Below are 15,682 nucleotides of genomic sequence, written 5' to 3'. Positions count from 1 at the left end.
TTGAATATTTCGTAAAACGAGATTAGTTGAATATTTCAGAACAATTTTTGGAGATGTCAAAAATGTACTGAGGCAGGGACTTTCAGTATCTCTTGTGACAAGACTAAGATGCACTTGTGTTCATTTTTAAGTTGTTCATAAACATTTTTTAAGTTAAACAGATTTTAGAAACTGAAGTTACTACCACAGAAACAGTGACCGACTTTGCAGTAACTATGCAAGGAGTGTAACACAAAATGCCACCAACCTTGCAGTGTGGCAGAAGCGTCATAGACGCAGAACCTTGTATATGATTTACCAAAAGCAAAAATTAGTAACATGAATGCAATACACACCACGACAATATAGCGGGAACTTACGACGCACAGTAGGAATCTTGATGTCTCAACCCACAGAGTCATCGTTCAGGATTTTCAGTTCATATGCATCAAGTTGCAACTTGTGTAAAACATGCAACATGTGATAAATATGAGAAACTCAGAACCAGTACTGATTTTTATATTATACAACGAAGTCTGTACTCAGAAAATAAATATTGATAAAAATGTGTTCCATTCTACCTCTGTGTCGTCATTCATATGGATAGCCAACGGGTCGACATCTGGTTCCGTCTTGATCATATCCATTAGAACTGGAAGAGTAGAGGCATAAATTTTGAGCTGCAAGCTCCTGGAAGAATGGAAAATGTAAGTTACTTTCAACAGTCAGTTAATTTGGAGGTAAGTTAGTATATGAAAGTGAAAGTAGGCTAGTTAAGCGAATCTAACTTAGGCTTAATCGTTCGCACAAAGGATAAATGCCTGTGTAACTTGAGTGCGTGCAATAACATCTCAGATTCTTGAACGGAATCTAAACTCTATCCATTATTTTGCTTCCACCGTATATAGTCCATACTACAGAACGTCCATATGATAAAAAAAACATAAGATCAAAATGTCCATATTGTCAAAATGTCCATACGGTGAAAATGTCCATGTACTAAATGTCCATAAGACAGAAAAGCCATATGATAAAACGTCCGTTAGGTCAAAATGTCCATAGTGTCAAACGCCCACAATGTCCAACTTCAAAGGAAAATTCTGCTTGAATAGAACACAGTAAATTTTATTCCATAACTCGTACAAATAAGTTATTAATCATCAGAAACCGGAACCCCACTTTTAAGATGGTAACTAATATTTTTAAGATTTAAGAGAATTTCTCCTTTTTCTTTGTACCTGTTGTAGTTTCTCACAATCTGGAGAATTTGTCTTTGATTCGTCAAATACGTTTCATTCCCGGCTCTTTAATTTGTGTATGCCTCACTCTTGCTTGCAATATTTGTGTCCAAATTCCATTTTCTTCGCGCTTCAGGCACTGTATAAATCGCCAAGTGGATGGATGTACAGCCATCACGCGTTGAAGAAGATTGTGCCAGTCTTCTACCGTGTTGTTTGTGTGCTGCATGTATTTCAGGCTTTGGAGGTTCATGTTCCTGTATCGCCAATATATTTTTGTCCTATCTCTATTAAAGTCATGATGTTGGTACAGGTACCCACGAAAAGAAAGAAGTGGCTTGCCCTTCTGTGATGGAACTAACTGAGGATTTCGTTCAGTCTTTAAAAAATTCAGTTCTGATTAGTTCTGCAGTTGAAAAATTTAACATAGGTTACTATAACTACCATGAACAATGGATATAGTGTACATTATAGAGCTATGGACATTATGACTCTGGACATCAGAGTGAAGTGGACATTATAGCCTACTACTATGGACATTTTGACTCTGGACATCAGAATGAAGTGGACATTATAGAACTATGGTCATTTTGACTCTGGACGATTTAACATGGACATTTTCAACGTGGACATTATTCCATGAACATTTTGACGTATGGACATTATAATCCTGGACTTTATGTCTGGTAACCCATTATGTTTTTTTACTCACTGCATAGGTGCCACAATGTAGAATAATAATTACACTGATTAGACCTACACATAGTGGTGACTACAAAACGTACGGCTAAACATAAATAAAGCACTGAGCAGAGTCCTCCATTTCGATCTGAGACTACTCCTTGGAATTTTCTAACGAAGCATTTTATAAGAGCTTTCTGTAGGTACTCCATAAGTTTAAATATATAATATGGTACCTGTTTCGTCGTACAGTATGGTCGATGACTGTTTATACCGTACACTGCTAAAACGATACACTTCACATTCATTTTTGATCAGTACATTCCGACGCTTTAGTTTTTAATAATTTACTGTTCGGTTTATTGGGTTATTTTTCACATGTGGTAATCTTTAGCACACTTCCCATATGAAAAGTAATTGTTTAAATAATTCAGAAATTGAATTCGAAGAGTACAATTCAGTCAAACTTGTGTACAGACAAAGGATGCAAAGAATGTCCTAATCGCTTTGAATTTCTTTTCTCCTCGAGCTTTCTCGTCCAAAATATTAATTCGGTCAATATGCTACGCCAAGGTTCCAGGCTACACAGATAAAATTAGGCATTTAGGCCACGTTTCTTTCCTTTCCCACAGAAACGTCACTTTAGGTATCAAGTATGCCGTGATAATTTATTTTATACATACTCCTAAAATTCTATATCGCAGCCACCTCTGTGGTCTAGTGCTAGAGCTCTGGATTTACAATCCTGTGAAGCCGGGTTCGATCCCAGGTATACCCCCCCCCCTGCCATTTATAATTGCCGTTGGGCAAGCTCGTGGTCGTTTAACACAGGGATTTTCTCCTGTGGCATCCCAACAAGTCTCCATCATTTCATCTCGCGGGTGTAACGTAGACCATCCTCCAATGGCTGTACCTAATTATTGGTCTTCACAACTGGCTTCATATGGGTGAATGACGAAACGTCTCAAGTACCCAACATTACCAAAAAAAATAAATAAATAAAAAATACATTGAAAAGTTACCAAACTATGATCATAGCTTTGGTTATAATTAAACTAACGGTGTTCAGCGTGGCACAACACGGACTGTAATGACCGTAGGAGTGTGAAAGAAACTTCGTAAATTTGCTAATTAACCAATGCACTCACGAATTATGCCAAAAATTAGTTCCAAATCTTACCACTAGGTGAAAATATGGCGCTGTAAGCAGTCAGAACGTTTTTTTTTTTTAAGTAGGTTATTAATTTTTACGACGCTTTTATCAACGGGTCTCTCTTCCTGGAATGGTGCACTTGAAACACGTCCGAGAAAGTACCAGTATAGTTAGTGGTCCTCTTACCAGCAAATAAATAGATCCTCTGCAGTTCTGCACGTCTCTTATACACGCTTACTCTCATTCTTAGCATGAAATAGGGGTTAAACTGGTGCCATGGAGTCATTGTGTCACTTGTGAGTTTCACCTCGGCCACGCCTGGAATCATGTGGTGACCAGATGGCAGATGCCTACCCTCCCTTTCAAGTATCTTAAACTAGGATGGAACTTGCCACACCCTCTTGCCTTGCTTATGGTTTAACATGAGGGTGGGACCAGTGGCTGTTTGAAGAGCCCCATGTTTTCTTCTTCAGCTATGGGGTCTTGAATGGAGTGTTGTCTCTTTCAGGGGTCTGGCATGGATGAATATATAATAGGATGCGAAACTTACTGAGTTTCCCGTAACGCATATTAGAGGCGCTAATGTAGAAACTGATCTTGCTGCCATCTGTTGGACAGTGGAGAACTCATTACATCTAGCAGCGCACCAAGTAGCGAAAAGACAAACTAATTACTCCATACGTTTAGCAGCGCACCTGGTGACGAAAATATGAAACTATGCAGAAAATATTTCGTCCCTCCCGCCCCCATCGATATTCTCAACTAACCCAATTTAAAATAAAACATTTCCATTTTTATTTCTCACACATCTTCCACTGAAAATTCTTACCAGAGCCAAAAGGAAGATAAAGGAGACGATCTATTTTACACTACCCAATTAAAATATAACCAAATAGAGATAGAAAATAAAGCAAAAAGTTAGATAATTGGGATTGTATTCTTTGGGTATTTAGTGTACAGCGCAATGGAAAAGTCTGCAAAAATTACTTATTATATTACTATTACTTTATAATACATTCAACAACACTATTTTTACAACGGCCATAAACATCACTGTTTAACATACGCTGCTTATCGTCTGTTCGTCTCGAAAGAATAGATAAATAGAGAATTCTGGGTAATCTACCCAACACGTAATTCTAATGTTCATCACCCACGTCGGGCGCTGATCACCTTATTTGAACCCCCTTCCGTCAGATGGTGCTGACCACAGTTTCGCATCCTATTATATATTCACCCATGGCTCTGGACTCCGATAAGGAGCCAATACCGCCATCTGCTAAGTGTCAGCAGTGACCACCAGATGGGTGGTAATGGGGAGCTCAATTGAAATTAGTTCGTAGCCTAGATGCTGTCTGCAGATCTTCCTTTTCCAGAGCATAGGGGGTTTAGCAACAATGGCTGAAGCAGGGATGGAGAAGATGGGATTTCTGGGAGTAAGTTACTAAAAAGCCAGGAACTTGGAAAGGTGAGCAGTGAGAGACGAGTGAAGATAGTTGCCCTTCCAAACCTGCAGGTATCATGAGGGCCACTGTCTCTGCTCAGATCCTGTCGTTCCCCCTCAGCAGCAGATACAGGGGTGGAGGGATGAATCACACATTGTGTACTGGCTATAAAAACTTCATTTTCAGAAATGGTTTGCTCAATGATTTTAGGAAAGAGGGGTAGTAGGAGAATCAATAAGGGAAAAGTCTGGAGAATTACACGACTTGGTAACATCCACTGCAGCCCACAACTAAGGTTTCTTCTGAAAAGAGAGATATTATAATCAGGGTTGGCAGGTTTAAAACAAAGTGTCATTGATTACAACAAGTTTTAATTAAAACATGTTTATTTTTAAGACATTTCGTACAAGTTATTTCTCTTGTTTTCTGGTTGTTTTATTTCATCCTAATTGTTTACAATATAAAATCATGTTTGCCTTCTATTCAGGCCTTTATAAAATTTACAGTGCTGCTCCTGACTTTATGGAGCCAAACATTTACTTTTTACAAGTAGGTATTAGCCTATTATTAAGAAATTTTTTAGGACGTACAGAGCAAACAATTTGAATGCTAGCATCTGCATATAGGCCTATTGTTCAAAGCATGTTTTATTATATTTATAAGAACTCCACTGAAAATAATAAATTTTAAGATGTTTTTATAAAAATATTCTAGTCTTTTTTACTTTTCTACAAACTTAGCTTAAAATTTCAAAATGAAAAACTGAGCTATAAAATGAAAGTAGGACAGTATACCACAGGGTGCCAATTCAAAACTGGACTGTATATTTTTATAATGTTGTAAAAAATTATTTCTCACTGTTAATAGATGCTAGATCTTCGTAAGCAATCAAACTAAGGTAAATATGAAAATATTCTTTTTTATGATACTCAGCATTAAGTTTCATAAAATGCATTACTTCTTTTCAGTCAGTAGGATATTAATTTTATGAATTACCTAATTTAGTTTAATAAACAGAAAAATGAATTTTAAAATATCTAAAATGCTGTTTCCTCTAATTTTTCTTTAAAAAATCGGTAATTTCCCTCATTTTTATGTGGTACTGTTTAAAACTGGTATAAAAAACAATTTAAAACAAAAAAAAAAAAATATTTAATAAAACAGTTTTTTGCCAACCCTGACTAATTGATGCAAGACTGCAACCTTAAATCTCAACAATATATCATCACTACAGCAGGAGCTGGAACACACATCGACTTCCAGACAAAGCATGCATCAAGATGCCATACGCTGCCTTACTCTCCCAAGGGCAGTAGGCAAACATGTTACAAGATGATATTCAGAGTCAACGGCATATTCACAAACTAGTGATTTGATATGGCCCCATATGAAGAAATCAAGTGAAGAAGGGTCAGGTGAACGTAGTGGCCACACAATGGGCCCACCCTGACCTAGCCAGTGACTGCTGAATGTGGCTGTAAGATGACATACTTCACTGCCTTCAACTAACCAATCTTTCTGCCACGGAAACTCATCCACAGCTCTGCCAGCACCTTCAACAAAACAGCAGTAAAATCAGCAAAAGCAAGGTAATGATTCATCAATATTGAACCATATACCAGGAACTTCCATCAGAGAATGTACTTCAACACAATAATCAGACAAGAGGTGTCAGAACAGTTCACAACTGATTCATCACTGGAAGTGCAGTTAGGATTCAAACAGCTAATACTTGTACACTACAGAAAAACTAAAACAAATGCCAGATAGAACTTTAAAGATTTGAGCTTGAGAGGAGGGGGAAGGTGAGAACACTATAGGGATATCCTGAACTAGCACCAACAGATAGCGCACGTGTACTTTGAGGGATGCGCTTTGCATGTGCATTTGTTTTCCGGTATATAAACATTGAGGATTTACGTAGTGTATTAGTACATTAAATACTCTTAAAAACAAATCAAAATGCCAATTTTTGTTGTATTCCTATTTGTGAAAACCAGGGAAAGCCTTTTGTCTTCATTCAGATCCCGAAATATTCTGAATACATGCTTTAAAACTTAAAAAAATTTAACTAATTAAATTGCGCCTCGAAATAATAACTACTTCAAGTAAGGAACTGCTAGCTACAGTTTAATTCTGCAAGAGGGAAAAGAAAAATTAATACAATCATGTGCAACCTCCACAGCAAGCTATATTATAGTCAATACTTCTAGGAGTCTCCGAAGTTTACGCTAGCATTTTACGCCTGCAGTAAACTCTCGATTAACTGGGATATTTATTATCCAGAACGATCCATTTCGTGAATAATGTTTTTTAATGTGCTTAGACTAATTATTAAAACCGTGTTTTTACTTCCAATTTTCAAAACCATCCTACATAGTATTCAAAACTGCATGTCCTTAACCTACAAAACGCACGGATAATCGTGATATACTGCGATCATATTATAATATCATCTTACCTAACAATGCATTTTATCTTTCTGTAACTAGAGACAAAAATACGAGGAATTCAATCACGATAGTCCCTTCCCTATAAAAAAACACATTGGTGGCTGCATATCCTGTTTTTAGCGTATGGTACTTAAAAAACTAATTATTAAAGAGGTAATATTCACCTTCGACAAAGTTCCTATTTTTTTTTTTTTTTTTTATTCGTGCACCTCGTTCTCAATGTTCTCGTTTAGGTTCATGAACATTCAATTTACTCGTATCTATATTCTGCATACTGCAGATTTCCTCATCCATCTCTTAAGGGGAATCGCTCAGTATTATAAAAGTTTGTTCTATTATTTATGGTAAATTAAATTAAATTATGAGGTAAGAAAATATTGAATTATATTAAATTATACTAGGTTATACAAAATAATTATAAATATAATTTTGACACGCACAAAAAACCAACAAGCGGGAAAACGTAATCAACTGTAGCATATGACATAACATAGCCCTACAACATGTTGCGCCGCATGGAACGCTCCTGCCATCTAGCAGTAAAACTTTGCATAAGATATCCCTATTGCCTGTCATCCTAATTCTGCTACAGTCTTATTATTTCTACCAGTGACTGCTGTATTAAAGAAAACAGGCACAATAACAGTTAACATGAATTTTTGTCGTCAGTTTGGCTTCAGGAAGGGAAAAGGTATGAGAGACGCAATTGGACTCCTACGAACTACTGGCAAAAGATATCTAGAGAAGAATAAACAAGTGTATATACTGTAGTATTTGTGAATTTAGAAAAGGCTTTTGACACAGTGCATTGGAAACAAAAAATTCATCTTATGATTTTATAAAATAATTATATTACCAGTTGTTCTGTACGACTGTGAAACTTGGCTAAGAGGAATAAAGTTACAGGAGTTATACAATGTATAATCTTTTCGCTGTAAGAAAAATCCTAATATAAACAATAGCACGTGACTGAAGTGAGTCTTCATTGGCTGCTGTTTGGCGCCATAGATTCTCAGCACATGTCCCCGCCTACTGTTGTACATTCTGTTTCATGTTAAACATTTCCTGTTACTCGTCAAGTAGGCCTAACCTCACTACTATGCATTCGTTTGCTTAGGAAACATTTACATTATAATTACTCTAATTAAAACTCACATAACTTATTATATACATTTAAGACTATTTGTTTTTCTCTGCTTTTGAGAGGATTTCCACTCTTATGTTTGATAATCACACACACCGAGGATGCAGAAGTCATACTTCAGTACCACGTGCTTACGTGAAGAACTACGAGCTCAAGTGATGCCAGCTTGTTACAAAAACAGACTACCTCGGTATTACTGTTTGTATTCATCCGCGTTCATAGTACATAATAAAATATAAAAGTACATTTTCTTTTACATATCATTTTACATATGAGTGAAGTTATATGTTTCATCGTATTTAACAACTAGAATTCAATTTTTTATTTTCAAATAATACAAGATGATAGTTTCCAAATACGGACTATATTTTCCTGCGTCGTGTGAGTGTTTCGACTGGGAGCCAATCACGGGTATGACAGCCACGTGCTTGTGTTTACATTATGATTTTTCTTATAGCGAAAACAGTATAGAACTGCATCCATTGTATTCTTCACCTGACATAATAATTAGGAACATTAAATCCAGACGTTTGAGATGGACAGGCCATGTAGCACTTACAGGTAAATCTTGAAATGCATACACAGTGTTAATTGGAAGACCTGAGGGGAAAAGACCTTTGGGAAGGCCACAGCATAGATGGGAGGATATTAAAATAGATTTGAGGGAGATGGGATATGATGGTAGGGACTGGTTTAATCTTGTTCAGAATAGGGACAGATGGCGGGCTTATGTGAGGGCAGCAATGAACCTCTGAGTTCTTTAAAAGCCAGTAAGTAAGTAAGTAAAATTAGGGTGCATGGATATTTGAAAAAAAAAACAGCTTGCAAATATACTTTATTCCAGACTCAAAGAACTCAAGAGATATCTATCTACATATTATGTAGATAATGCAGTAGCTTACCAGACAAGTATCAAGAACAAAGTCTCCGGCTCGAGATCCAATCCAGCAAATTCACACAGCATCTCTGGAAACAGAAGAGCATCACTAACAGCAAGCAGTGTTAATACCACGTGCATCAAACAGAAGTCTGGTGCATTAATTTCTATCCACGCTATCCCTATAGTCTGCGAGTTTTGTTGATTGAAGAATTATCTTCTGGCAATGCTTCCATCAGAAGTTTAACCTCTACATGGGCAGTCAGTCAAGAGGTGTCAGAACAGTGTGTAACTGATTCATCACTGGAAGCATCCACACAAGATTTCAAATATTGAGGGAAAAAAATTTAGTGCACCAAACCACGATATGCTTATGAGGGTCATTTCTTATTGACAAGTCCTATTAATTCAAAATGTTCTCGGGCTTCCAGCCAGGTATTATCGCCGCGCTCTTATGGTTATCATGTCGGCATCATACAATAACGTGCGGTGTGCTTTTAAAGCATAATTTTGCCGACCGATTGTTGCTCTGTAGGTTTCACTCTAAGCGTCACGTTGTCACATCTACTTCCTCGATAAGAATAAGCACTAATTTGTTATATTGTTAAATGGCTATTATTAGTATTATTATAAGTATAATTAATGTTCATCCTCAGCACAAGACATTGCAACCTCGGTTTTAGTCCACGTGGATTAGACAAGTAGGTGTCGTTTAATAATGGAAGCAGCTTATTGGTTGCAATATTGAAATTGAGGCGAGTGATTGGAACGGCGATATAAGAAATTGAAAACAATAATGCAATTAAATTTCAAAGACCTGCCAAACTTATGCACGAGGCCGCTCAAAGACCTGTCGAATGTTAACCATGAGAGCGCGGCGATAATAACAAGTTGGTGATGATCCACCAATGTTTCGAGTATGTTCATCTTCCTTGTCTTCAGGGTTAACTGGTAATTAGGGGGGATATCTTGTTCCTTATTTATAGTACCAGGGTAAGTAGTAAGCCAAGGAGCTGGGCGCAGATTGGCTTTCCATGTTCCATGCATTGCAGAACAGACCTTGAACACGGCCGACGTGTTGCCTTGTGTTGTGCTGAGCGGCTGACTGCTCTCGGGTCTCTCAGTAGACCAGGCAGACATGTTGCTGATGGTCCATAGTCTGAGTGTTGAGAATTTTTATAGCCAGTGTCCATACAGCACTGAGTTGGAGACCCGAGTCCCGACAAGAAAGATGAACATCCTCGAAATGTCGGTGGATCACCAACTTGTTACCTGGCTGAAAACCCGGGTTCGAGTACCGGTGCCGGAGAGAATTTTTTTCCGCACCACCCATCCTTCATCATGCATAGGTTAGTTCAGACTTTTGGTATGCCTTGCATACACTCACAATTGTCTAAGAATGTCACTACCCCACTCAAACTTCCTCTCTCATGCTATCCTACAGTGTCTTTGGGGGGGGGGGGGGGGGGTCCTTGCTATCCTTCTTGGTAAAGCTATTGTAAAGATTTACTGAAGTTGATACATTTTTGCACCTTTTTCATTTAGTACGTTTTAAAAATGAAAGTAAAGTGTCCCTGATTTTCATTTTTTAAATATGGTAACCCTTTGTACAGTATGGAATGTTGGAAGAATTTATGGTAAAATCTAAAGCAAAAGTGTAGGCCTATGCAAACAATTCCCACACATTCAGTATACTACTAGGTAGTATCAGAAGAATATCATAATCTGCTGAGAAGATGCCAGTCTTGTCTTTATGGTGCAGGATCAATTTCAACATCTACTGTAATGATATGCACCAAATTACCAGTGGCGTAGCATGAAATTTTGAGTAGGGGAAGCTAACTCAAGTTGTCTTTCATGCAATATGAGAAAACGTATTACAAAAATACAGTCTTAAAATAAATAGTAGTCAATTTCAAGTCAGCAGTCGAAGATTGGTTGGAACATCGTAAGTAACACCAATAAGGCATGACCTCAAATGATATGTAATAAAATATGATTTCACGGTTTACACATATCTCTTAACAAATAGACACGTATACGTATAACATTAGCTCACTCCCTGTCATACTTTGAGAAATCACAATATTAGTATCATTACGTAAGTATGCGTCTGTCTTTTGGTTGTGTCCTTCATTGACAGCAAGGGAGTCGGTCATTTGTTTTTTAAATCACACTTTTGTTCGTAAGTCAGTCTTGATAATAGAATTGTCCTAAAAATTCAAGTAAATTGGTGTCAGGAACTTATTTCGCTCATTATTTATTATATCAGCCACAATGCACACTAACACTTCAACTGAACACAACTGACGAAAAGGGATAACGCGGAAACTACTTATTTTAAACGTTAAAGCTAGCTTCTTTGCGAGCCTTGCGACTAGGGTAGTTTAAAAGGGATGGAAAATCTGCGGGGTGGATTACACAGAAGAAACCGGTCTGCTTGGAAGCTGGTGTGTGCAGGCTTCTTGTTTACTGCTGCATCACAAATCATCCTGAGCTGCCGCATCACAATATTTAATGCGTAAATATAAATTGTATTAAAATTAATAAATAATTTTCTTCATAAACTGTAGGTTTATTATGAAATTATTATTAACTGGGGAAGCTAAGCTTTTCAGCTTACATTGACGCTACGCCACTGCAAATTACACAAATTCCAAAAGGAAAAGTTCAGACCTTTGGCTAATTATGGGCGACCTATTACATTCTAGCAATCACAAGAGGTCTATGAAAAATGCCTAGAAACTTCTTTTACCTTGATTCTCCACACAGATCTGAACGCTCATCCCAGCTCACGCAAGTGTCCCTACTCCTTTCAGGCAAATCATAAAACAGCGAACGCTAAGCTCCACCCACAAGTCCTTTCCACTTCTCCCCTATAAGCTCACCACACACTCTAGAGGGAAAGAGTGGAAGGAAATAGGGGTTTAGAGTGGGGTGACATCTAGTGGAGGAAAGTGGAACAAAAAGAGTGAATGCGACATCTACGAAGCAAAAGAGGAACTTCGTCCTGTCTCCCTCTGTCTCTCTTTCTCTCCAACCTTTCCTTCTCTCTTCCTTGCTTCATGTCTCTTTTTTTTTTTTTTTCTTTCTTATGACTTTGCGGAGGGTAGTATTCGATCCGTTGATCTTCCTAACGAAACGCACGCACACTTTTTGGTCACACTTTAGACCTCTCAGCTACCGAGACGAGTTGGTGGTGGAAGGGAAAATGAATCTATTTATGTTCAAGGGAACTGCCATAACGTATTGCAGAAATGCAATGTGTGTCGTTGGATATGTCTTAGTACGTATTTTTTTGGGGGGGGCAGTTTGGTGTTGGAGCATGATGTACTCCTAAACTTCATCTCTCAAACCTACGACTCTACGCAAAATCAAGTCGTAAGTGTAATAGCGAGATCTGAATTCCGCATCAGTTTCCAGTCTCGCGTAGAGGGAAATGTAATGTCTCTCGTGTTTCGGTTGCAATGCTTCAGTGAATCTGAAAGTTTCGAGTAATAGGGGAAGTGAAGTGCCATTCGCGAAAGCGAAAAAGATAAGTTTGAACCTTTGCTCATAATCCAAGTTTTTCGTCTACAATAACTTTCTTATCCATTTAAGCCACGTGTTAGCAGGGCCTATAACATCTTGCAGTATCGTCCAAGGATTGGTGCAAGGATTCATAGCGGGAGACAATGATGGAATGGCGTGGGGGACAATGACCAAATAGCGTGGGTAGAAAGTGGCGGGCTTGTGAATTTAGCTTGGTAGGGGTTGACTGCGGGGGTGGCATAAGTGTTAACGCACGCTGGTAGTGCTTCATTGTGTCCGTGTCCACCTTCGAGTACAGACGGAACCACGTGTCGTGATGAGCCGTACCGAAGATGTGTACTTCTTCCTCAAATTGTACAGGGAAAATTTGAAGGTGGATAAGACTGATTACAGCAAACGTGGCTCTGGTGACTATTGTGTTACTTCGAGGGCAGTGCAAAGTTAACAGGTGAGGGTTGTTTTATTCAAAGTATGTGTTAGTTCGAGGAAAAAACGTAGTGTCTAATGCACATTACATGTGGTTGTTGTCTAATGCACATTAATTTGGTTGTATTGTGTTGTGTTGTAAAATATGAAATACGTGCGAGGCGGTAGGCAGTGATCCACCGAAACGGGGCAGATAGAGAGAGAGAGAGAGAGAGCAGGTGAGCGAGGTGCCGAGCAGCGCGGGTGGGGATAACTTCCCCTACTGGAGTTCGCTGTTTTACGATTTATCCCTCCTTTCTGGCACATTGTAGCTCTCTCTGCACCTGGAAACCAAACACACAACATTATAATACTATACACACACTAAACTCACATCAGCCCACCTGCCACTTCCTTCAGATTAAGCTTGTTCTCTACACAGCCATTCAGTAGAGGTGTCAGAATAGCAATAGCTCATTCATCATTGAAACAACAGTTAAAACATCAAACAACAATGACCTACAAGTTACCGTTATGGTAATTCTACAGAAGAACTAGACCAAAGGAAGCACCATTTCTTTATTTACAATTTCGTACTACTAACAGCACAGAGGAGTAGGTGTTTTCTATAGCACGCAACACTGAAAATTTATTTTTTACGAAAGTGTAGAAAAATGGTCTAATTTTCAGAGGAAAAGGATAAATTCCCGAACATGGTTATCTTCTTTCTCCTCTTCCCGCAACATTCTAATCTTGTACACACAAAATAAATTATTGGCACTGAAAAATATCTTTTTGTAAGCATGATTGATGCGCATTCGACAATCACAGACAAATATGCCCTTTTCAATATTTTAAGGTAATTGGCAGTAAGGTAACCGTATACTGAAGTTTCCAAAAAATTGGAATTAATTTATCGGAGTAGTTAATGTAAAAGTGATTTGACACATTGAAATAGAGTTAGAACACCCATTTCAAAATTAATGTGAAACGCTCATTTCAGTTCACGTAGTAAGAATATGGAAGGCCTAAACTAAACAACCTGTTAAGATATTCGTATATGCAAGGTATAAAAGACTAAACCAATCCGGTATTTTCAAGTACGGAGCTGCCACGTTAAATATGTACGTAACACCGGAGCAGGGTTTGTGATTGCAACACTATTTTGTGAGACTACTCTCTTCACGTACTTTTCAGACTTTGAGAGGTAGGCCTACAGACGATAACCACTAACGTTAACATATCAAATTCAGAAAAAAAATGGATCTTTGTATGGACTATTGGAAGATATAATTGTTACTTTATTAGTACATTCAAACAAACCACTGCCGGTTGGTAACAGTTCTGTTAACCACGTGTTCTCGGTATCTAGAACTATGTTATTTATTACTAAAACTTATTTAAACAGTTCAAACAAATATAAAGAAGATATTTCACTTACACTTGTAGGAGTTTACGATCCCCATGGTTGATTTTAGTGTTTTAATTTATGCTAATAACACCATTAAACTAAAAACATATTTGGCACTAACCACTCCCAGGACGCCATGTAGCCAAATGGACGTCCATCGGTAAACATCTCACAGCCAGTGCTGCCAACTCTAAACTAGCGAAAATGCTGTAATTTAAAAGTAGTTTCACATTTTACATTTTGATAATTTTAATGTGGTTTTGTATTATTGTTATTATTGTTATTATTATTATTATTATTAAATGATTTTATAATTTTAAACATGGAAGCATGGATAATTTATCCATGATGGGTCTTGACGTCATAGGTGACGTTACGAACGTATTTGAAAGATACGATGGGTCTTGACGTCATAGGTGACGTTACGAACGTATTTGTAACCGCTAGTGCTGGTTGGCTGGAACATCAATGACGTCATCGATGAAACTTGTATTAGATTTCTGATTTGCGTTTTGCAGGGTATTCGAAGTCCGACTGTAGAGTCTGCCAAATCAACACGTTATAATAAACGCCCACAAGATGAATTATGATACATTAACTATCATCTCTCGTCTTATTTTATTCTTCATTCACTGCTCACTTCACTACCGTATTTATTCTCAATATTAGCTGAAGCCCTGGTGCTAAAGATATCCCTTATATGCGCCATGAAGGTGCCAAGAAATTGTATAACTCTTAACTTGTTCCAATCTTATAGCTTCAATGCTAACGTAAGATCTATGGAATATAATAAATTAAATTAAATAGAAAACATGGAGGTAGAACTCTGTTTTCTTACCTCAGCACTATGTGGTGTGATCAGTACCGGTACATACCGCACTCTGACCATATTTCAGCACAGGGAAAGACCTGGTATTTTATTTGATAGGAAGCTGAATGAAGCACGTGACTGTTGTACAAGTTTTGGTAACAAGAAAAATAACATCACCACCCGAAACTAAACCCAGTTGCTTTATCAATTATTCGGCAGTTGTAGCTGAGAAAATTAAAAACCTCATCCTACTTCACATCTACAGCTTATTATCCCCCAATATTTTATCCACATGCCGAAGCAGAGGTGGACGATCATCCAACCAGAATAGAGGTATCGTGTGGTTAGTACAATGATCTCCCCAGCTGTTATAGCTAGCTTTCATGACGGAATCTCGCTAGGTACCTATCGTAGCTTACCAAGTGCTGGGTGGTCGCTGGTCCCATACACTGGCCGAAATTTCATGATAAAATGTCTTTCCCCATGAGGACTTGAACCAGTGGTCATTCCATAACACGAGCCGTAGACAAGACGCCTTAGATCATGATACGGCA

The 15,682-nt window shown here is 37.9% G+C and overlaps 1 protein-coding gene across 10 annotated transcripts in view; it reads right to left on the bottom strand.

The window, feature by feature from the left end:
- Positions 1-14,493, bottom strand: part of LOC138698614 (zinc finger protein OZF-like) — a 29,510-nt gene extending 15,017 nt beyond the window's left edge. For 4 of the 10 annotated variants that reach the window (XR_011331912.1, XM_069824668.1, XM_069824670.1 and 1 more), the window contains exons 1-4: positions 14,348-14,493; positions 11,726-13,250; positions 8,996-9,059; positions 561-669 (exon numbers count right to left, since the gene is read on the bottom strand). Coding sequence is in view for 8 of the 10 variants with exons in the window: in XM_069824668.1 (XP_069680769.1) it covers positions 561-669; positions 8,996-9,059; positions 11,726-11,756 (204 nt within the window). In the remaining 2 variants the exon portion in view is untranslated. The other 6 variants (XM_069824669.1, XR_011331914.1, XM_069824671.1 and 3 more) reach the window with 6 other exon arrangements.
- Between the last annotated feature and the right edge of the window lie 1,189 nt (positions 14,494-15,682).

This window comes from Periplaneta americana, chromosome 4 (assembly GCF_040183065.1).
Source record: "Periplaneta americana isolate PAMFEO1 chromosome 4, P.americana_PAMFEO1_priV1, whole genome shotgun sequence".
NCBI lineage: Eukaryota > Metazoa > Arthropoda > Insecta > Blattodea > Blattidae > Periplaneta > Periplaneta americana.
The sequence above is the reverse complement of the archived record's forward strand: the minus strand, read 5'-3'. Positions and strand labels throughout refer to the sequence as shown.